The sequence below is a fragment of the Brassica rapa genome, chromosome A05 (genome assembly GCF_000309985.2).
Source record: "Brassica rapa cultivar Chiifu-401-42 chromosome A05, CAAS_Brap_v3.01, whole genome shotgun sequence".
NCBI classification, from domain to species: Eukaryota; Viridiplantae; Streptophyta; class Magnoliopsida; order Brassicales; family Brassicaceae; genus Brassica; species Brassica rapa.
This window is the reverse complement of record NC_024799.2, coordinates 25,616,459-25,639,808: the sequence shown is the minus strand read 5'-3', so window position 1 is coordinate 25,639,808 and position 23,350 is coordinate 25,616,459. Positions and strand designations below refer to the sequence as shown.

Below are 23,350 nucleotides of genomic sequence, written 5' to 3'. Positions count from 1 at the left end.
GATCTATCGTTAGCAGCAACTAGCAAGATTGCAACATGCTAGTCCATAAGGTAATCTGATGCATCTCCATATCTTTACGGTTTAACGGTTAAAGCAAAGAGATTGTTGTTGTGGTAGTTCCGTATTTTGGTATAATTTTAATAAATGCAATTGATAAGAAATATAAAAGCTGTATATGAAGAGGGAATTAATATTCAGATTTCAATTCATTTTAAAATGATTTTTGTGTGGCACAGAAAGTTGCATCCATCAATGAAAATACAATAGGTGTACAAGTACCAAGTATATGATAGTGTAGGACCTAATTGATTATTTCTTTCAAATTCCCTGATGAAGAGGAAACAATACTAACCATGAAGCGTGCAGGCTTGTTATAAATGCTCTCTACTTGAACTGTTGTTGATGAGACTAATGTTTTTCATACGGCTTTCCTTTCTTTTTTTTTTGAGAAAATAAGAATTCATACGGCTTTCTTCTTCTCTTGTCTCATTCCATAATCAATTTTGATTTATCATTCACACATTACCTTTTAGTTCCGTCGACAGAATTTCAAATTTAATCAAGAAAAAAAAAATAAAATAAATAAAGTTTAAATAATAATTTCAGAACTTGCCAAAGAAAAATTATTAACAACTCTTCGAGAAACTTAGAGAGTTCTGAAGAACTACTTTGGTTTGCTTTGTGGAATGTAACAGCAGTTTTCACCCATTTCCCCACATACCTGTCAAATTGGTTTAAAGCTGACCAAACTGTATCCATACCAGTTTATTTAGTTACATATGTTAGTAAATGTAAAGAAGAGTAGTGAAAACAGACAGAAATGAATTCGAACAAACACTAAGAGTGTAAAACCGTATAGACCCAAATGTATATAGCATGGCCTAAATTAAACTAAACCACTCAATCAAGGCATTGCCAAAACTCAAATATCTAAGAAAATTACAGGCTTCCCTTAGCCATATGTCATTGCCTTTACCGAAACTAAACTGATGTATCACAAAGTCTTGTTTGGTTTTGGTCCCATTACTACAAAGATATAGAATATGAAAATACTTGGAGCTAAGGGACAGCTGCTCATAACTATTTACTCTTTGACGTTAACACTTTTAAATCCCTTCACTTATTTATACGTACTCTTCTTGTTCACCATAACCTTCATCTCAATCTTTCTTCAAACAAACAAAAAACACTTTACATACATATCCACAAAACAATTCCGTATAGAAAGAATGCGTGATACAACATGTCTCGAGCGACTCAGCCTGGCTTTGAGAACCGCCTTGGCTTGTCTCATCGTGAGCTTGACCACTTTGTACGGTCCCAAACCACTAAAAAACTTGGCAACGTTTCCAGCCTTCTCTTATCTAACCACAATCTTAATCTGGCTATCCGATGCCGAACCAACATACGGTGAAGTCCTCAAATGTTGTGTTGACGTCTCTTACGCCACTTTTCAGACAGCAGCCATTGTGCTTGTGAGTGTCTTGGTGGTTGGACCAGCCTCCCTAGGGATTAGCTTGGTGGCTCCAGTTGCTGTGGCTGTAGCTTCATTCATCGTGGCTTTCCCAGCGTCCACGAGTCTTTTAACCAAACGAATTGCCTTTGGGCAGATCGTTCTTGTCTATGTAACCTTTGCTGTGTTCAATGGAGAGGTTGCTCATGTTTTCATGCTCCCCGTTCATGTGGCGGCTAGTACAGCACTTGGAGCCATTGCTTCTCTACTCGCCGTGCTTCTCCCGTTTCCAAGACTGGCTCATAGTCAGGTGAGTCTTTATAATATTTTATTTTTAACTTTTTTTTTTATGATGATGACTCAGAAAACTTACCTCTGGTTTTAACTTGTTTGCAGATGACCAAGGGTTGTAAATTATACGCTGAAAATGCTCTTGAGAGGTTGAATTTGTTCGTCGAGGTCATTATGGCTCGAGACAACACCACAGCTCAGGTGTTGATTGCAAAGGCCGCTTCATTGTCTTCAGCAGCTAGACACACACTCAAGAGCATCAAAATCCACCATGTAAGCCAACCCACTTAACAAAACTGAATATGATTTTCACATTCTACCAACAAACAAAAAAACTGAATATGACAATCTGTTGGGCAAATCTCATAAATAGAATCTTTTTAGTTTTTATCTCAAAAATAAAAATCATCAAAATAGTATTTTTATCAATCAATAAAAACACTAGATTAACATACATCATAAACTCTTACCCTAATCTCACCCTCTAAATATAAACAATAAACTCTAATCACTAAACCATAAGTTTAAAATATATAAATACATTTATGCTTTAGTTTTTTTTTTAAATACTATTTTGAGAATTTTTATGTGTTAGTATTTTAAAAAAAAATTAATACTATTTGAGGGTTTCTCTTATAGTTTGTATAGATCTATTCATTGGTTTCTGACAAAAATATTATTTGGTAACAGGAGCGTCTTGCATGGGAGAGACCAGATACAAGATTCTTGAAAAAGAAGCAAAATCATCAAGGGGAGAAACTACAAGCCACGGAGTTTCTGATGAGAGGGATGGAGATAGCGCTGGGATCTTGCAGTTCTTTTCCTCTAGGCATGAGCCGCGACGAACTGACAAATCTTCTAGAGGCTCCTAGAGCACATATCGCTCATGAGTCAGCACCAACTCTCAAGCCAGAGGACAAGCTAACATGGCTTCCTGAAGCTGGTTCTCTATCTACAACATCTTTACCCGTTTACTTCTTCAGATACTGCGTGGAGCTCTTCAGAGGCGACGTCTCATCTGTGAGACAAGACAGTAAACGTGTAGATGAGCTGTCCACGTCCAAAACGGTTTTGGATGTTCTCAGTGTCTGGATGGCTAGAGAGAGGTTTGTTTTTGCGTTCAAATGCTCAATCTCTCTAGGCCTTGCGGTGCTGTTTGGTATACTCTACAACAAAAAAAACGGGTACTGGTCCGGTCTAACCGTAGCCATCAGTCTTGTATCCGGCAGGCAAGCGACGTTAACAGTAGCGAACTCTCGCTTACAAGGAACAGCGATGGGATCAGTCTACGGTCTGTTATGCTGCGCTGTTTTCCAAAGACTAGAAGAGTTCAGGTTCTTGCCTCTCCTCCCTTGGATAGCCATCACCGTCTTCATGAGGCACAGCAAAGTCTATGGCCAGCCTGGAGGAGTTACATCCGCCATTGCAGCGTTGCTGATACTTGGAAGGAGAAACTATGGAGCTCCTACTGATTTTGCTATTACTAGAATCGTTGAAGCTTCGATAGGGCTGCTTTGTTTCGTCCTTGGGGAGGTTCTTGTCACTCCTGCGAGAGCGTCAACTCTCGCAAGAGCTGAACTTAAACACTGCCTCGACGCGGTCTTAGACTGTATTGGATCATTGGTTCTTTGCTCTGAGCAAAAGAACATGCCGTTGTCGGATTTGAGAAGCAAGCAGGAGAAACTCAACTCTCACGTTGAAGCATTGGAGAGGCTTACATCAGAAGCATTGAGAGAGCCTAATGTTCCATTCCTCAAACCTCTCAAGGCGGTTAGTTACAAGAAGGTTTTGGTTTCTCTCTCGAAGGTTTCTGATCTCTGTCTCTATGTTTGTGATGGTCTCACAAACCTATCTGGAGCTCATCCTTGGGACCAAGCCATCACTCATGATCTTAAAGCCTTCCAAGAAAAGCTTCACTCTTCGGTGAAATGCTTAGAAGAGATGGCATGTACCAAGACTCAAGCAAGACTACAAAAAGAGTTACAGAAGAGAAAGATATGCCATGATGTTGAAGCAGGAACAGCATCGAACGACAACTATTCAAACATGGAGATGGGTCCAAGCCAAGATGATGCAGAGAGGTTTTCGGTTTCTTTTGTAAAGCTACTGAAGGAAGTAACAGAGAAGACAAGTGGTAGCACAGCTGAAGAGGTGGTGAAGAGTGAAACTACTCTGTGTCTGAGCAGTCTAGGTTTTTGCATCAGCAGATTGATGCAAGAAACAGTATGTATTATGACAGAAATAACTCATACAACTTGATTTTATTTATTACGTTTAGTAAACTATAGCATCATGTAAGAAAGATCAGGTGATTTGGATGTACAAAATCAATATAAGCCAGAGAGATATTTATAGGAAAAGGAGGTACATTGAAAGCAATTTAAATGGTGGAAACTGCAGAGAATTTTTATTCCACAAATTAAAAAAAAAAAAACAAACAGTTCTTTACAATTGAATTGAGGATAGTGTTTTTAGCTTGAGTTGACGTGAACAAATCAAAAGCATAATCATTCGTCGCGTGTAAATACACTCTCGACTTTAAGAGCTAAAACCAAGAAAGAGAGGAGTGAAACACAGACCATAACAAGCATCACTATGACCATGGCTTGCAATGATATATATGGGCTTAGGAAGAACACAATCGCTATCGATGCGCTTTGCCATACTTTTAGCTGCGCAAACGCTCCTTCCTGTTTCCATAAGTCAAAAGAAAAGTACATTCCCTTTCATGAATATGTTTTTCAGTGAATAAGAATAATAACAATAACAATGGTCTGGTGACATTATTTACCGTGTCATGTTTGAAGAGTAAAGCGAGAAGAGCACTGATCTGAGTGTTTAATATTCCGTCACCGATTCCTAATACTGCTGCCATTATAAGTGGGTAACCTGTGCCAAGTACTCCGCTAGTTGTCCTGCAACATAATCAATATCACACTATAGCTTAGTTCCTTCAAAATCACTTTTAGGCTAAGGGATTCACATAAGTTTCATCACTATACTCAAGTTACAGATCAGTTACACAGAGTTGCTTGATCCGTGATCTATTTACAAAATTCTACAGGGAGACCATTTCAAGAAAGCACAAACAAAAGGAGTTATGGAGTCACATCACATAGGGAGTTTACAAGTTACAAACCTGTAACCAAGAAGAAGCCAGAGAAATATAGAAGCTTGAGCAACAGCTCCACCAGAAACTATGAAGGTGATTGAAGACAGACCAGAGGTAAACCGTCCAGCAGTTATTGAACACTAAAATGATTTAAAACAAGAAAAAAAAAAGATAAACCTCACAAAAGCCACACCAATACAAAAGAATTATCAGCTAAAAAGGATGATTTTGGCCTTTTCGATAAACTTACAATTGCATCAAGAGCTCCGTAGACAGCCATTGCCCCTCCAACACCTGAGACACCAATCGCAGGTGTAACAATTTCCTTTGTAAACTCAGCCCTATAAACAGGAAGACGCAACTTTTAAAACAAAATAACATACATAGCATATGAAAATATTTACTTAATTTGTGCTATTCTTGTGACGAGACATATAAAGTTTGTTTGGAGACATACCAAACAAATGCTTGTTGCAATCCTGAGTAAGCAAGGAGTGGGACAATCAGAAGCATCCGTACGTCGAGCAAAGGAGTGATTATCAACCTTGGAAGAGAAACCAAGGAATCAACTAAGCCCATAGAAGAACCACCCACAGGTTCTTTCCCATCTTCTCCCTCAATTTTTCTGATGAAGAACATTAGTATAGTTCCAAATGTCATAATGAGGAGGAACACCAACAACAATAAGGTTGTGCCACTGGTGCTTCCTTCCTACAGTCACTCAACAAGAAGAAAAACAATGGTGGAGCTAACCCAAGTAGACGGGGAATTTTTATAACCATCATCACTGAGAATGTGGTAGTAAAGTGAGCTATTCAATAGTCAACACTTCTACTTATATATTAATTTAAGGAGGTGAAATAAATTAACCTATATCAACAAAAAGAAAAATCAAAATCAAAATGAATATTATACTTCAAATTCTAAACATGCTTAAGATTGTTATCAACACCAAAAATATACCTTTCCATCTTTCAGCAATGTAAGTGTAATGAGATTCCCAAACAGCTGCAAAAATATTGAAGCGAATTTGCCAGAAGAAAATTTAGAGTAAGCGCAACACAAGATTCTGAGGTAAGCAATAAGGAAAGTATAATGAAAGAAGAATGCACCTGGTGGCAGGCAAAGATAGCCCAAAACTCCCCATTGAAGACACCTATTATTGATCCTTCATGCACATCACGATCTTTAGCATGGCTTCTCGCAATTGATGTAAGGTATGTTCCCTAATGCAGTAAAGGTATTGAGATTCAACTACATTATCTGCATGATTAACTATAAGAAAACGGGAGCGTGTAGTTGCACCTGGCCAACCCATATAATGGAAGCTGCAAATCCAAGGTATAAAGAGGCTGGCACCATAGTGATCCTAGCACCAATAACTTATATGTCAAAGAACAAGTGACTGAAGCAACATTAAGTCGTGAAGACAAGAGAGCAGATGGGGAATACCATGATGGCTTCAGATTAGCGGCAACGAAGAGCCAATACCCTGAAGTACCTAGAATCAGAGCATTCTTTGATCCCAGTAAGCGGACAACCAAAGAAGCAACCATGGAGCAGAACATAAAGGACACATACAATATCCCTAGAGATATTGTTCCCAACTCCTGAAAGAATCAAAACAACTCAATGATCACCACTCACCAAATATACACACACAAACACACACAACTAAGACAAAACCGTTTCTAATCTTAATTTTCGACAACAATCTTCACCGAGTCCTGATAACCACATACCACACACAAAAGAACACGCTATAACCGACAGAACTAAGATTGTTCCGACAAGAATCTTCACGGGTCTGATCTCAAAATTGTAATGAAAGTATAACATCAATCAGAAACTCAAAGCTTGTAACTTTCAGCTCAATTCTCAGTAAGTGAGGAAAAGAATCGAACTTTGAAGGCACCTTATTGATAGTCGTTTCGAGGTTCTGAGCGGCGCCGAAGGCGAGGAAGATCAACAAAAAGGAGATACTGAGGATATGAACATCTCTTGTATAACTCTTCCCAGGTCTTCCCTTCCGATTCTCACCAGAGACCAACACCAACGGCGCCTCCTCGTCGTTTCGAGAATCCATGACGGAGAATTGGGTCCGATCACCTTCGCCGATTAATGACCCCCGAGAAAGATGACCGAGTATCTACAGTGAAAGTCAAACCATGTGTGGGAGAGAGAGAGAGAGTGACAAGCCTGGAATAAGAAGAAAAAAAAAAACTGGTAATGATTCGGTTCAATTCAATTGTTTCCGGTTTATTATGTACCGGTTTGCTTACAATTACGGTTTTTGATGATCGGTTTATTTGAATTAGAGATTTAGTGTTAGTTGGGCTGGGACACCAACAACTAGTTTCTGTTTGCTTCCCGCGAAAACAAATGAACCCACATGTATCTGTTAAGGCCCATTAATTATTCTTTAAATGGGCTTTACTCGACCCACTAAGGAGACTCGAGGGTTTTGTGAGCTCTCTTTGATTATATATCACCTTCCTCCTGCTCTAGGTTTTCAGATTCCTCCGAGCGGCGCAGCAGTTGAACGAACACGAGTGAAAGCTTCACGATGGGTAATGTCGATTTGAGTCTTTTTTTGTTATTCGGATTCGTTAGAGGATTACTTCTGATTTAATTTGTTGTGTGGTTGTAGCCAGAATCAAGGTTCACGAGCTGAGGGACAAGTCGAAGAGCGATCTTCAGAACCAGCTTCAGGATCTTAAGGCTGAGCTCGCTCTCCTCCGTGTCGCTAAAGTCACCGGTGGTGCTCCCAACAAGCTCTCCAAAATGTAGTTTCCCTAAATATCCTGTAACTTCAGAAGCTTTAGCTTTCGATTTTAGCTTTAATCATGTTTCGGTTTAGAATATGAAATGAAGCAAATGATATTCTCTCGATACAGATATTGTAGGATATGGAATTATATAGAGTGATTTGCTTATGCTTATACATATCTTATAACATTTTGTATTTAATCTGTAACGTGTTTTGTAATATGCAGCAAGGTTGTCCGCAAATCCATAGCTCAGGTGTTGACTGTGACATCCCAGAAACAGAAGTCTGCTCTCAGAGAGGCGTACAAGAACAAGAAGTTCATTCCTCTTGATCTCCGTCCCAAGAAGACCCGTGCTATCCGCAGACGCCTCACTAAACATCAGGTTTTGTCCTGTTTTTGTTTGTTTGTTGTCTGATATCGATCATTTTACCAACACTGTTCTCATAGCTTTTTGTTTTTGTTGCTTTGCTTTGCAGCTCTCTTTGAAGACAGAGCGTGAGAAGAAGAAGGAAATGTATTTCCCAATCAGGAAGTACGCCATCAAAGTTTAACTTACCTGTCCTTTTAAAAAAAAACTCTAGCTACTAGAAACTCTGCTTCAGCTTTTGTTGTTTGATGGAAACTTGTTTTTGTTATTCACTTGTTCTATTGTGTCAAACAATTTCAGCAACTTGGATTTTGTTTCTTTTTTTATGTTTTGAATTTTATCTTTGCAAGTTATTCTTTTGCGTACTGAAGAACCCACCATCTCGAGTTCTCAACCTTCGCTATTCCGACTATTTATTTTATTAATTGATCTGAACAGGCTTAAATTACATGGTTAGCGATCGCAACAAGGTATTTGTCTGTTGGTTTACTGTATGTGTGTTTATAGTTAAATAGTGATGAACGTCAAACGATACGCAAATGAGTTGAAAGCACAGTCGGGTGGAGTTATATATTTATCTTAGCCGTCGTTATGCTTCGAAAGCAGATGTTCCGATTGCTGCAATGCTGCTCACAGGACAAATGAATGTAAAACCAAAATTTGTGACACTAAAAAAGAATAAGTTCTCTCATATTAGGGGTAAAGGTTACCTAGAAACAAATGAAACTGCTTTTTCTTACCACTCCCATCTAGAAAACTGAAGACTAGGCAAAACTCGGAAGTCCGAAACCATGATTCACATAATTCACGGACAACATTCTTGATTGTATATGCAACAAAAGAGGGAAAAAAAAAGGAATAACTGCGACCACAGTGGGAGTCGAACCCACGACCTTTTGATCCGAAGTCAAACGCGCTAATCCACTGCGCTATGCGGTCGAATTGTTATTACGACTCTGTGACTAATTATATTCCTATGTACACAGCCTTACGTAAAACACAATAGCATTATTAGAAATTTTGTTAATTATATTGCCATTAATATTTATAGAAAAACAAAAAACGGAAAAAATAATCATTCAGTTTTCGAATAGTTAGGATATAAAAGTCAATTAATTGCATGATGAACTAATGCATGATGTTATTGAAAGCGTAATTGCTCTTAATTGGAATGTCAATCTTCGTTTTTTTAATAATTGATTTGTCCCTTTGTTTCAAACGGGCGTACTTTGTCGTGAGTCGCGAGATGTGACTCCTGAGTTTGCGTGTACGGACTGATAATCTAAGAACAATAGCGTAAACTCTGGAAGATTAACAATATTAATCCTCGGAAGAAAGTAACTGAGCCACCAATATGAGGTCAAAATTAAGCATGTGAATGTGCACCAAAGGCTTAACGTCGTGTTAGTTTATGGCAATAATAAAACTGCGTTCCTATTCTCTTCGATTTTCGGAACTGAGTTGATCAAAGTAAATTCTAAATACTATCTTCCAAGTAAGCTCATAATTAAGACGAATTTCCAAGAGTTTACATATAAACCCCATGCATGAAGTCTTGTGTTGAGTACGAGTGTGTACATGCATATATATTAGTATTCAAATACACTAATTCGTTATCAGAAGAATCATTGACAGAAAACACAAAAAAAGAAAGCAGACAAGATATTGATCCGACTCTTTTTATCGTACGAAATGAACTGGCATTAGATGGTCTTTGTTACGGAGAAGGTATCATGGTGGCTAGACCGTAAATCTAGATATATCTAGGATTCTTTTTCTGAATTATGATATATCTAGGATTCAAGTTTCAACCACACAGAATTTTCTATAAGAATAGTACTGTATTAGGTTTGTTGTTGGTGGGTTCTAAATTTGACGACTAATATGTCAGCATATATGCATCGCTATTTGATCTTATCACGCCTTCGATCTCCCGATTATCTAAAGTTGAATTCGACTGCTGATGGAAGGAAATGGTAATGACACATTCAAAATCATTTTCAACAATTAAATGAATCTGCATATAGGCTAATCTTATTCAATGCATAAGCTATAACACATTGTTAAATACCAAAAAGCCATATATGTATAACATAGTTGACACGTGGATGAAAATATATTAATTAATTTGACTGTTGAAATAACCACAAGTTTAAAATCATTTCAAGAATCCAATGAATCTGCATATAAACTATATCTTATTCAATGCACGAGCTGACTATAACAATTTGTTGTTGACGTGCAATGAAGCAAAGTATATAACATATGTATAGCTGTTTGACAAAAAGTTACATATGGTTATTATATATTTACTCAAACCCTTATATATTTGAGGCAATTTTTGACATGATCGCGACGCATCCATTGACATTTTGTTTTAATCATTTTACTTTCAGATTTTAGAAATATATATTTGTGTGAAACAGATTGTCTTAGGGTTAAATCGACAAGTAACGTAAATTCAAGTTTGTAATTGACGGTTGGCTCATGGGTCATGATCAGGGTCAAAATTAGGGGTGGGCGTTCGGGTACCCGTTCGGGTTCGGATCGGGTATTTCGGATTTTCGGGTATTTCGGTATAGAGGTGTAGAACCCGTTCGGGTATTTCTGTACTTCGGGTCGGGTTCGGATATTTTTAGTTCGGATTCGGTTATTTCGGATCGGGTTCGGATATTTAGATTTTGAAAAAAAAATTAAAATTTTCATTTCTCAAGTTTTTTGTATTTAAAAATATAACTTTCAGTTAACTAATTTTTTATTTTTAATAGATTGAATGGTTAATAGATTTGGACATAACATTTTAAAACTAAAAAGACATTAATTTAGTTATTTTTTAAAAAATTTGGAAGTAACTTTTTGTTAATTTTTGAAATAAAAAACTTGACATGCATTTTAAGTGAGTAACAAATCATTTTTTCCGTAATTGTATGTATATCATATGAACTTAAAGTATGTGTAATATCAATATAAATATTTTATATAAAATAAGAGATGTAAATTAGAAATATAAGGTTAATTATACATATGTTCGGTTATCTTCGGATATTCATTCGGGTTCGGGTATTATCCGTTCGGGTTCGGGTATCCAATCTCTGATTATTCAATACCCGTTCGGGTATTTTGCTATTTCGGTTCGGATTTTGGTTCGGGTTTTTCGGATCGGGTTCAGGTGCCACTTCGGATATCGGGTAAAGTGCCCACCCCTAGTCAAAATCATACATTATACGTCCAATAATACACTATCATCATTTCAAGAATTTTGGAGAAGATACATAAAACTATGCAAAGCCCACTACACGTGTAGGCCCAGAGTTAAACAAATCGGAAAAGGTCAAAAGTCAACAACAACTTTATTCGTCCCTTCCTCTCCACAAGTTTAAACGACGTCGTTCAAACGCTGTTGTTTCCTATAAATACTCTTGTTTAATCCTCTCCCTCGTAATCATTCACAACCAATACTGTTATAGTAACTTTCAACAATGAGAAACTTATGTTGTGTCGCCAAAACGTCGTCGCATCATCAACCTCCACTGACTTTAACGCCACGCCAGAGCTTGGAATCGGCGGCTGCCTACGGAATCATCGAATCTGCGGCCGACATAATCGAGAGATGGAACACAGAGACATCCACTTACGCCAAAGTCACTTCCATGTTCTACGAGAACAAACAAGAAGCCATGGTCTTCATCGAGCGAGTTAAAGACCTTCAGAAGACGATGGAACTTCTCGTGAGCGAGGATCCAAACTCTGAGAGGCTCGTGAGAGCTCAGAGACTGATGCAGATCGCTATGAAGAGGCTCCAAAAGGAGTTTTACCAGATCTTATCAATGAACCGTGCTTACCTCGATCCAGAATCTGTCTCCACACGATCATCACTCACCTCAGAGAGATCTAGCTACTCAGATTTTAACGACGAAGATTCACACACGGGAGGTGACTCAATCGTTGAAGTTGAAGAGGCTTCTAGTAAAGTCATGACGGACTTGAGATCCATTGCTGAGTGTATGATCGGTTCCGGCTACGCGAAGGAGTGTGTAAGCATATACAAAAGCATCAGAAAGTCTATCATCGACGAAGGTGTTTACCGTCTCGAGGTGGAGAAAATAACCGCGGTTAAAGCGAAGAGAATGTCGTGGGAGGAGATTGAGTTAAAGATCAGAAGCTGGTTAGAGGCGGTGAAAGTCTCCATGGAGACACTCTTCAAAGGAGAGAAGATTCTTTGCGATCACGTCTTCGAAGCCTCTGATTCGATCAGAGAGTCTTGCTTCAGTGAAATATCTAGAGAAAGAGCGATTCTTCTCTTCACCTTCCCGGAGATCGTTGCTTTAAGAACAAGCAAGAAGAATCCTCCAAAGGATATTATTTTCCGGCTGCTTGACATGTACAACTCCGTCGCCGGAAACTGGCGAGCTATCGAAGCAATCTTCTCCTTCGAGTCAACCTCCCTCGTGCGATCTCAAGCGCTTAAGTCTCTCGTCTCTCTCAGCGAATCCATTCGATCGCTGCTTCTTGATTTCGAATCAAGAATCCATAAAGACTCTTCCAAGGTGGTGGTTCACGGTGGAGGAGTGCATCCCCTGACTCTCTCCGTCATGAGCCACATCTCTCTCCTCGCCGACTACAGCAACGTCCTCGTTGATATCCTCGCCGGATCTCCTCCTCCGGACAGATCACTGATCCCGGAGTCTTACCTCAACGTTTCCGACTCCGACAACTCGCCGTCGTCGGAGCTAGCCATCAGATTCGCGTGGCTTATCCTCGTCCTTCTCTGTAAAATTGACCGCAAAGCGAATTACTACAAGGACTGCTCCGTGCAGTATCTCTTCCTCACCAACAACCTCCGTCACGTGGTCTCACGTGTTCGCTTCTCGAAGCTGAATCAGCTTTTAGGCGACGACTGGGTCAAGAGGCACGTCGCTAAGATTAAACAGTTCTCCGACAGCTATAAGAGGCTTGCGTGGGGACCGGTGTTAGCAACCCTACCTGAGAATCGTACGGTTGAGATGTCGCCTGAGGAAGTGAAGGAGAGGTTTGAAAAATTCAGCGAGGGGTTCGAGAGGGCGTACTGTAAGCAAGGTGCATGTGTCGTACCGGATTTAGAGCTAAAGGAGGAGATTAAACTGTCGATTGCGAGAAAGCTGGTGCCAGTTTACCGAGAGTTTTACAACACGAGAAGGTCTGTTATCTTGGCTGGAGCTGGTGGCGTGACAGTTGTCCGATTTACCCCTGAAGATATTGAAAACCATATGTCTAATTTGTTCTCGGGGGAGGGTATTTCTGGGAGTTTATCTGTCTCTTCTCCTTCGTCTTGTCGGTCACGGTAATCAACATCCTAAAGTATTTTTTTTGTCTGTGAAAGGCAAACACTGAATTGTGTCCATGGTTGTACTATTTTTTATTACCTCAAGAGGAAGGAATGGTTGTTGACAACGAGATAAATCTTGTATGTACTAGTATCTAAAGATGTAATGATTGAGATGGTATTATAGGGGGAAATTATAAATCGTTATTCAACTTTTGCACTGGAAAATTAGAAATATATAAATGAAAAAGTTATTTCAGTATTATGAAACGGAGAAAATATCGTTGCAGCTGAAATAGACATTTATGTTGTGGAAAAAAAATAGTTTGTTAGTTTGTTTAGTAAAAAAAAAATAGTTTGTTAAATTCCCCTAGAATTTATCTCATATTTTTCGAGAAAGAAATATGTATGTGTCCATGAGAATGACACCTGAAGGGAAAGGATGAGTCAAAGGTGAAGGCTATACTATGCAATACAAGTATCATTTATTTGTTCTTTTAAGTTCTTGATGGTCCATTGATGGTGGGTGAGGACCGTGAAGTATAGAGAAGAATTAAAGCTAAGTCACATATAACGATTTGTTGAGACTAGGCATACTTTTATAGAACAAATCAACGAAACGCGACTTGACAAAGCAGAAGAGCCACAAGTTCTGTAGATTCATTCTTAGCAAAAAAAAAGTTCTGTAGATTCATGACAAATGTACTAACTACTTAGATCATTTAGATTTGAATTGCCAGTTAACAAACCAATAATACTTGTCAAATTACAACCTTATGGTGAAATTCCCTTTCTAATATTCTTTGCAATTCACACGTTATGCATTCTTATAATTAATCATTGAATAAAGAAATATACATTTCTTGTCTTGTGATCATCGTCTTATTCAGTCTATTATTCTATATTTCTGGAGTTACCAAAGAGAACTAACCCCAATATTAGTTTTATATTTAATTTGTTTAGCTTGTATCTTGGTATCAGGTTCTGCATCCATAATTTGGTGTTGTCTGTGGAATGTCATAAGTTTTATAATCCCAAAACTCGAAATTAAAAATGTAAGGAGGAAGATACAAGCATCACACAAGAACTTTCGACCATGCACTGCCTAGTATTCTAGATGACTGTAGTAAGCAATAGTTATGCTGTGGTTGGGAGTTGGTCAGATGGAAGCGGAAGGTTCTGCCAGCCGGTCGAGTGTTTAATATATTTCTTGAGTTTCTCTGTTGAAGACTCGACGGTCCATCCAGAATAGTGTTGAGTCGGAGAGAACACGCGGTGCTCTTTTTCGTGGCTAAGACACGACTTGGCGCCGTTCAAGAACCAATCCCCTTCTGATCTTATAAAACCAGCTTCGGCTTCCTCTTTATCCGCAGCCTAATCACCAAACAAACAAATATAAAACGTTGTCACAAACATATATAGCGTAGTTTTTGAACAGCTAAGAACGCGTTCATCAGCAGACATCAAATCGTTGAGATCAAACGATACACTCATGCAAGTAATCTACACGTCCATGCACATAATAAATTGTTTTGCTTAAGAGTTATTTCATTGTATAACGCATAGAATTGATTTCCAAGGTACGATTATGTGACTAGGACGCTAGTATCCCAAAAAATCAAAATATAATATGAATAACTTGATTAATATCTAATAGTTTAACAGCCTAAAGAATACATAAAAGATTTACCTTCTCAGTGATGTACTTAAAGACAGTCTTCTTCTCACCAGCTTCATATATGTTGCATTGGGAATATACCTATCAAAATAACATAAAAATGTAATGAAACATATAAAACAGGTGATGGCAAAATGTTTATATATGATTGTTCCCCGTCGGACCTGAGCTTCGACGCCGGCTCCGACAGCATAGATGGACCAGTTACGAGTGTAGTTGTTGAAGAGATGGATTTTTGCGAAGCGAACACGAGGATGTCGCTGACGTGTACCGTCGAAGAAGCAGTGATGAATCGTAACTCTTATGCATCGGTCCGTCACGTGACTTGGGTCCGCGCCGATCAACATTGTCTTGTTGTGGTTCACGAAATGACATCTAACCATTTTATTAAATTAATTAGCACAACGGACAGTTAATTGCTAATATTATTTTATTTATTTTTACGAACCTTGAGACAGTAATGTCAGTGCTTTCTCGTGTGATATCAATCAAACCATCATAGTAATTCTTGAGAGTACACCGATCAATCCAAATGATGCTTGATTTTGGTTTGATCTGAATAGCGTCTGCGTCTGGTCCTACACCCCCTTCGAATTCAAGGTTACATATTATAACGTTTTCACTTTGTTTAAGCCTTAACCCTTTCCCTGTTATCTTCACCCGTTGCCCTCTTCCGTCCACCGTTTTGTGGGATGATACGTTCACAAACGAAGATAAATGGATCGTTCCAGACACATCGAACACAATCCATAACGGTTCTGGCCTCTTACAAGCCTCTCGTAACGATCCTGGACCTTCGTCTACAAAAAATACATACGATTTCGTTTTACATAAACTCTTTAACATAAAGTGTCCTAGTTCTGTTAAACAACGTCTATATATACCAAATCAGTATATCAGTATATATTACTCTGAGAAAATAAGCAAGATTCTTGAATTTATGTCACAAGCTTTGATTTCGATATAACACATGACACAAAAGAACGTCTTATTTATTTATGCAAGATTCAGATCCAAGATAAGTATCAAATCGATATTACAAAAATACTACAATATTTTTCTTCAATATTTTTGATTAGTTACTGACAACTATTTGTTCCTAAATTTAAATTTTATCAACAGAAAGATACAGTAAAAATAACTGAAAGGGAATTTACCAGCTAAAGAAGTGACGTGGCAAACCGGACCATTAAGACCACCAACGGCGGCGCGTCCGAAACCTTCGGCCTTTCCGGCGAGGGAGCGGAGGCTTGAGTCTACGTGGCAATAAGGTTCCACCGTCATGTTGGGAACGTATGGAGACGTTGAAGATGGAGGAGCTGGAGAGGGTGGGAAAGGGGCGTTGTGGTGATGGGATCTGTGAAGACCATGTAAGTTTCCCATAGCTTACTTATATTAATAAATATCGAATTTAATTTTGGACAGTTTCAGTTTTTATGTATTTTTGGGAGGTTATGGGATATAATTACTCTTTGTTGCAACTGAAACTCACCATTGATGTTGTTAGCTTTGTTGGAACTGTGGAAGGAGAATCATTCATCTCTTGTCCTCTCTCTCTTTTTTTTTTTTTTTTTTTTGTTGTTGCCGACAGTAGCTTTTTAAACAAAGATATTTATTTTTGGAATTTTTTATCAGATATTTTAGCATTATCTATGTAGTTCCTTTTAAAAGTTTTATTTCTAAAAATACTTAAAGCTATTAAAATACTAAAGCTATTAATTAAAAAATTTATAAAACTTTATAAAGTTGACAAACCGATTTTTTTTTTTTTTTTTTGCAACCAGCAACATTCTAAGACAAAGGGGTTAACTAATAAATGAGCTTTTACATACCAGAAGTTTTGTTTTGTATTTTCTGTAACATACCAATAAAGTATTTAAGCTAAAAGTTTCTTTTTATTGTATATGAACTCTGTAAAGAAAATCTATTTACTTGTAGAAGAAAATTATTGAATTCATTTCGGTTCAGCGTATGTATCCCTTGTCTTATACATAACATTGTCACATCTTATATAATTCTTTCCCTACTGTATCAAACTCCTACATGAGACGTTACAAAGTAGACGCAAGTTCCAGCTCTTTCTTGTATATAAAATCACAGAAAAGGCTTACAAAAGTCTGATCATGGAGTTCCCAATAGCATCCATGTTGGACCCATCCGCAGCTCATTTCTAACTGTTTTCTTCAGTCAACCTCTTCTACCGGCAGTTTCCAGAAGTTCCATGGGTTATAATCTTCCTGTCGATGATTAACCACACCATTAATGAATCTATACATTACATTTGCTAATAAAGTCTGCTTCTAGCTTTAGTTTACCTGCTCAACGAGCGAAGTTGGAGGAAACATGTCGTTGACAAGGGTATGAAGTGATGTGTAAGACTTCTTAACATCTATGCGATGTCCTGTTGCTACTTCTCCCTGATACATTTGTAAAGCACAGAGTCTCTCAGTACATTCCAACAAATAAGCAATCATGCATGTTAAGCAATCATGCATGTCAGATTACCTTTGGATTGATAATGAATATCTTTCCCTTGGGGATTCCGAGTTTCTTGTAACTCAGCTCATCGGTGTCTCTGTTCCCAAATCCAGCGTAGAACGGGTTGTAATCCTTTGGGAAGAGTTTCCTGATATCCTGCACATTACATTTGAAAACTTGTTCTTATCGAATTATATATGGTTTTAACCGTTCTCTATATGTCCTAGAAAATAAAAGGATAAAAAAGTTTTACCTCCAAACATGCGATCTTGAATTCGTGAGGTGCTCTTCTTATCACTGCAAAGCAAGAAAAAGAGGATCCTTGTTAACAAATTACAAATACGTTAACTTGCTACTAATGTATCTCCAAGGCATTAAGATTAACCTTCACGGTACAATGCTGGAAACAGCCCGTCTGGTGAAATGACTACAGGACCGTTTGGTAAAGCTTTTCCGTCCTGCAAGCCGAAAAAATAAAATAAACAATAAGCAAAGAGATCTCCTAACAAAAGGTTATTCATAACGGTTATGGATTGAAGTGCCAATTCAAAGGTAACAAAAACTCAGTCTAACCTGCTTTAGATTATTTAAGAAACTTCTTGTTAGATATGCCTGAACAATGGCACGAGCGCTCAGAAACAGCAGCTGGTATCCATTCTCCTGAAAATTTAAAGCAAATGCAAAGCATAGTGTGAGATTCATAGTTACAGGGTGCAGATTACTCAAAGGAAGAAACAAACACTAGAACATATTGTATCATACATAAGCAGTAGTGGATCTCATGTTTTACCAAATTAAAGTGCATAAAGCTAGACTTGACCTAAACCTTGAAAATTTACCTTAATAGCTGAAAAAAGCTTGGCCACACCAGACTGTGTCCAGTCCTTTCCAACCAAAGGCATGAACTGACCTAACACATCAGATCTGCAAAATGATCACCACATTGGCATAAGTCTAGCTATTATAATTCTAATACAAAAACAGTTTAGCTTCACTAAGGATTCAAAAGCTGTACTTAGTTATAGTTCCATCAACATCTGAAATTACAATCTTAGTGTCCCATCTCCACCTATAAATATGTGCATCAACCTGATTTAAAAAAAAACAATGTTAGGTGCGTTCAAATTTTTTAATTAATGTTATTAATAACAAACCTGTTGTGTTCCAAGAACTCTTGTGGAGAAACTAAAAGTGATCATATTCTGACCATCTTTCAGATTCAGAGACGCGATCTGCTCATTGGTAGGGACATTGGTTCTCACAAGCTGCCTACGCGGAGACTCATGGCGGCTCTCTGCGGCTGACAGCACCTCCGGCGAGTTCTGCAAGCCAGGCTCAGAATCAACAAACAGATCTTCCTCGCTCGAGGAGTTGCTACTCGTATGCTCTATCGTTTTCACCCTTCTAAAAGGAATAGGCCAGAGTCTCCACCTTCTTCCAGATGAAGAAGGAGTTGTTACTGCAGTTTCTTCATCATCCTTTGGTTTGGTAGATTCGTTTTCCTCCAGGGAGATCACATCCTCTGGATGAATATCTAAGTCTAGATCGAACACAACCTTTCCAAGTATGATTCGAGCAGCTTTCTTCCACGGCATGTATGTTTCTTTAATCCTAACGACTAGATTTTCGCTTTCGAGGATCGATGTTGCTGAGTTTTTGTATTCTTCTATGGAGATTAGATGCGTGTTAAAGACTTCAGCAGCTGCAGTGAGTCCCATGCCTTGACGAAGCTCATCCTTGCAAAGTGATAGCTCATACGCTGTAAAAGATAAAACCACCGTTAAAAGATAAGTAAAAACTAAATGTAAAAAAAAAGTTACTTACTCAGTTCTATGTCCACACTAGAAGACGCAGTTACTGAATCCATAGTGTTTCTGTTCTCATTTGGTTTAGATGGAGTTAGTTGCTCATCTTCCTCCCTCGTTGAATCTATAGAGACTCTCTCAGATGCTTCTGACTCTATTAAGATGGCAGTTTCTGCAGAAGTTTTTGTATGTTCATCTTCACATTCTGACTCCGTATTAGCATCAATAGATATCCTTGATTCCTCGGTTTTCCTCACTTCTTCTGTTGTTAGTTGGGTTGTAGAAGATTCAGAACCATCAACAATAGCCACTTCATCTTCACCTCTAACATCTTCTGTGATGGTAGTAAGTAGAAGCTCACCTTCTTTTAGATTCTGAGCCTCAAAAGTAGAAGCTGGCTCCTCAGACTTCGCATTATCGACAGGTTGTGACAGTTCAGTATAATGAGAATCTTTAACGGTAACATCACGAGAATGGGAATCTACTTTCTCAGATGACTCTACTTTGCTGATAAACTCAGCATCCCATGAAGTCTCAGAGGAAGCAAACTCAGTATTACCTTCACAAAACTCAGTCCCATCACCAGGAGCCAAATGAAACTGAGGAGTATTCAACCGTAGATTCTCAGCCTCCTGCTCCGCCGCCGAGACAGGAGCCGTTAGTATACGCCCATCAACACTCACCAACACCACTTCAGAGTCTGATCCTTGACCCTCCCCATACTCAGATCTCGGAGACGGCGGATCATCATCATCATCATCATCCTGGAAATCATAATACCTCCTGTTACAATCAGACTCCGTCCTATCAAGCCGACTCAAAGAGTTGAAACCTTCTCTCTCAGCACCAGCGTCTGATAAACTATGCTCAAGGCGTAAACCGTTGTTCTCATTACCATTGTTATTCTCTGCGTCGTCATTAGCTGCTGAAGGATCAACCTCTCTGATGAAATACGCTTCACCAGAGTTGTCGAGATACATGTGGAAATCAGCTTCGGTGCCATTCACGGAGATCTTCACAAACTTCTCCGCTCCTTTGAGAACGCCTTGGAACTTACCGAACCTAACGTACCAAGGAGTGCTGCGGAACGAGCCGTCTTCTTGTTGGACGACGATCACGTCAATGGCACCACCAAAGGGGTGGAACGGTGTGGCGACGGAGTAAACGCCTTGAGATATCAGACTCCCGAATCTTCCGACCAAACTCATTTCGTTAGAGCTAAGACAAGACCGATTAGTTTCACTGTCCTAATCATATACAAGATGTAGGAAAGTAGAAAGCTTTGTAATTTTTAGCCCTGCAGATGAAAGAAAACAACCCAACAATCCAAATTTAGAAAACCCCAGAAGGGTTGGTTAATCAAATCAAAACTAAGAAAAGAAGCCCAGCAAATTCCATTACAATTTCATCAAAGCTAAGGCAAGACCTTTTAGTTTCACTGTCCTAATCATATACAAGACGTGGAAACTAATAAGGTTTCGTAACTGCCAACCTGCAGACGGAAGATAACAACCCAACAATCCAAATTTAGAGAACCCAATAACGTGTGAGACCAAAAACGAAATTAAATTTAAAACTAAGAAAAGAAAAGAAACCCAGCAAATTCCATTACTATTACAAGTTTCCGACCAGACTTGTCCGATTTCGGACATGCAGTGTTAGCGCTTGTTCCAGCAAACATCAGTTTTTGAACTAAATTTAAGCAGATATGAATCAAACAGGGGTTCGATTGTCAGAGAGATGCAACAATATACGATGATCGATAGTCCACGAAGAAACTAGGATCCAACGTTTTTTTATCTAAATCTCAAGTTACTAAATCGCGAAAACAAAAATGATCAAGTTTTGAATTTAAACTTACAGATTAGGAAGTGTCCAGCGGAGAATCCGAGAAAACTAAACGCCGGCGGAATAAACGATGAATCTCTTGGATTGAAATGTTTTTTTTTTATGTGAATTTTCTCCTATTCTATCAGTTGCATTGAATGTTTTTTTTCTTGTATATATCTAGGTTGTGAAGACTTTTCTTTTGCATCGTCGATTGTATATTTTACCGGTGGGTGGATTTTCCGAGAAAGAGAGAAAAGATGCTTGTTTGGGTAAACAGGAAAATTAAATCAAATCCGCCATCACTAAGAGAGACTGTGGTTGCTTATATAAGATTGAGCGTCTGTGATCGGAGGGAGAATTACGAGAAGGGTCTAGGGTTTGGTCGTAATTAGTTGATCTTTATGAGGGTAGAATTGGTATTGTAAATAATTAGTTAATTACTCATGTCATGTGAATGAATATGCTCATGAATTATTGTATTTTTCTCATCACAATACAGTTTGTATTAGAGAAAACGGCCATAGAAACCATGAATTTTCAAATTAAAGCCAAAAAAATCTCAAATTTATGTTTGAGCTAAAAAATTCTTTAACTTTCAAATATTAGTCGTTTTAACTATCATAGTTTGTTGATTTTGCCATTTAAGAAATCTAAATAGTCAACTGTTAAACTCGATTATAAAAATAGATGTTTGTTAACTCTCTAAACGATGTTGTTTTAAAAAAATTGTCAAACGATATTATTTTACCTCTTTAAACTCTTGAAGCATTTTTTTCGCAAAACTAAAGCTCCAAATCGACTTTATATTCCTCACTCATAAATGAAAAAGATAAAATCGATTTAAGATTCTGGTTTCGCAAAAAAAAAATGCTTTTAGTGTTTACAAAAGCAAAACTATGTTGTTCGATTAATGTTTGATCAGATTTTAAAACAACGTTGTTTAAAGAGTTAACAAACGTTTGTTTTTTCAATCTAGTTTAACAGTTGACAATTTGGATTTCTTAGATGGTTAAGTTAGCAAAATATGATATTTAATAGAGACAATATTTAAAAGTTGAAGATTTTTTTAACTCAAACATAAGTTGGAAGTATTTTAGCTTTAATTTGAAAATTCATGGTTTAATTGGTTGTTTTCTCGTTTGTATTATGATGAGTTTTTTCTCTATTTTCTTTCTTTTTCATTTTTTACTTCAAAATAAATTTAATTCCTACATAAATTTAATTAATTGATTAAAAACAGTTTTGGTAAAGACAGTAGTAAAATTATCAGAAAAAATGGATAAGTCGTGGGAATATATATTTTTTTTTTGTCAACGTGGGAATATTACAATCCTGTGATTCACACGATAGCATAATAGTGGGATATTCTTTTTCTACACGTAAAATACCTTCTTTGCTTGTTTATAACTATACTGCAGTTTCTTAACATTTGAACCAAAGAAAACTATACTGCAGTTTATAGGCAAAATATACTAATACAGGCATTTCATTTTTTTTATTATATATCCATAGACATGCAAGTGATCAATTCATTCCTTGAACTATATAAACAGACCACATATTAAATAGGGTTTGTTTGTTGATAAAAACATAACCTAATTATCTGTTCGGTTTATCATTGTGTTTAATTAATACATAAATTTTCTTGCCTCAACGAGGTGTAATATATACTATTAAAGCAGGATCCTATTGTCCTTTTTACCTTAGCTGCCATTTTCTTTACTAACATTACATGTTTCATTAAGGGCAATTAAGTAATATTAATAACACATCTATATTGGGTCATTTTTTTTTAGATCCAGCCCACATCAGATATCTTTTGGGTCATTTGGGCTGAGGTCATTTGGGCTGATTAAGAAATCAAATCTAATTCTCACATTTTTTTTTTCTTTTTGGCCATTGAAGCCAAGTTCAAATATTTTTTTTCCAACTATTCTTAATTATTATTAATATAATTTAAACATTCTTTTTTTATTGAAAAGTATAAATCTTTATTAAAAATATGTATTTTTTTATTAAAATATTAACCACTTAATAAAATTAATTTATCAGAGTTATACCAACTTAATTCATTAAAGAAATAAAGTTTAATTTTTTAAACATAAATAGTCATTTAAAATGAAATACAATAAATAAAGATAAAAAGTTTAAATTTTTTATAAAATAAAACACAAATATATGAAAATATGACATTTACTAAATATTTTTCAGTTGAAAAAAAAACGAAAATAAATCCGCGCTTTGAAAGCGTGGATCAAAATCT

The 23,350-nt window shown here is 37.4% G+C and overlaps 6 protein-coding genes and 1 non-coding gene across 7 annotated transcripts; 3 read left to right on the top strand and 4 right to left on the bottom strand.

Moving 5' to 3' along the window:
* The first annotated feature begins 158 nt into the window (after positions 1-158).
* Positions 159-4,099, top strand: LOC103870541. The gene is made up of 3 exons (XM_009148679.3): positions 159-1,763; positions 1,850-2,017; positions 2,435-4,099. Exons 1-3 carry the CDS (start codon positions 1,044-1,046, stop codon positions 4,001-4,003), a joined length of 2,457 nt encoding a protein of 818 aa, XP_009146927.2. The 5' UTR covers positions 159-1,043; the 3' UTR covers positions 4,004-4,099.
* A 30-nt stretch (positions 4,100-4,129) lies between these two features.
* Positions 4,130-7,057, bottom strand: LOC103870542 (UNC93-like protein 3). The gene is made up of 10 exons (XM_009148680.3): positions 6,772-7,057; positions 6,309-6,466; positions 6,162-6,225; positions 5,969-6,082; positions 5,820-5,864; positions 5,314-5,567; positions 5,107-5,197; positions 4,884-4,996; positions 4,536-4,659; positions 4,130-4,434 (listed from the first exon to the last, which is right to left on the bottom strand). The coding sequence occupies exons 1-10, from the start codon at positions 6,940-6,942 to the stop codon at positions 4,252-4,254; spliced, it is 1,317 nt and encodes a 438-aa protein (XP_009146928.1). The 5' UTR covers positions 6,943-7,057; the 3' UTR covers positions 4,130-4,251.
* Positions 7,058-7,291: 234 nt separating this feature from the next.
* Positions 7,292-8,351, top strand: LOC103870540 (60S ribosomal protein L35-1). Its single transcript, XM_009148678.2, has 4 exons — positions 7,292-7,426; positions 7,507-7,642; positions 7,853-8,009; positions 8,104-8,351. Exons 1-4 carry the CDS (start codon positions 7,423-7,425, stop codon positions 8,176-8,178), a joined length of 372 nt encoding a protein of 123 aa, XP_009146926.1. The 5' UTR covers positions 7,292-7,422; the 3' UTR covers positions 8,179-8,351.
* A 508-nt stretch (positions 8,352-8,859) lies between these two features.
* Positions 8,860-8,933, bottom strand: TRNAR-UCG. Its single transcript has one exon. It is a non-coding gene; the product is annotated as a tRNA-Arg (tRNA).
* Positions 8,934-11,174: 2,241 nt separating this feature from the next.
* Positions 11,175-13,510, top strand: LOC103870539 (exocyst complex component EXO70H1). Its single transcript, XM_009148676.3, has one exon. The coding sequence runs from the start codon at positions 11,474-11,476 to the stop codon at positions 13,316-13,318; it is 1,845 nt and encodes a 614-aa protein (XP_009146924.1). The 5' UTR covers positions 11,175-11,473; the 3' UTR covers positions 13,319-13,510.
* A 789-nt stretch (positions 13,511-14,299) lies between these two features.
* LOC103870538 (putative pectate lyase 21) lies at positions 14,300-16,628 on the bottom strand. The gene is made up of 5 exons (XM_009148675.3): positions 16,132-16,628; positions 15,423-15,774; positions 15,139-15,349; positions 14,987-15,055; positions 14,300-14,670 (listed from the first exon to the last, which is right to left on the bottom strand). The coding sequence occupies exons 1-5, from the start codon at positions 16,355-16,357 to the stop codon at positions 14,434-14,436; spliced, it is 1,095 nt and encodes a 364-aa protein (XP_009146923.1). The 5' UTR covers positions 16,358-16,628; the 3' UTR covers positions 14,300-14,433.
* Positions 16,629-16,906: 278 nt separating this feature from the next.
* LOC103870537 (phosphatidate phosphatase PAH1) lies at positions 16,907-21,562 on the bottom strand. Its single transcript, XM_009148674.3, has 11 exons — positions 21,119-21,562; positions 19,277-20,554; positions 18,607-19,211; positions 18,468-18,541; positions 18,292-18,376; positions 18,026-18,112; positions 17,838-17,910; positions 17,706-17,749; positions 17,480-17,608; positions 17,290-17,391; positions 16,907-17,211 (listed from the first exon to the last, which is right to left on the bottom strand). Exons 2-11 carry the CDS (start codon positions 20,463-20,465, stop codon positions 17,158-17,160), a joined length of 2,442 nt encoding a protein of 813 aa, XP_009146922.1. The 5' UTR covers positions 20,466-20,554; positions 21,119-21,562; the 3' UTR covers positions 16,907-17,157.
* Between the last annotated feature and the right edge of the window lie 1,788 nt (positions 21,563-23,350).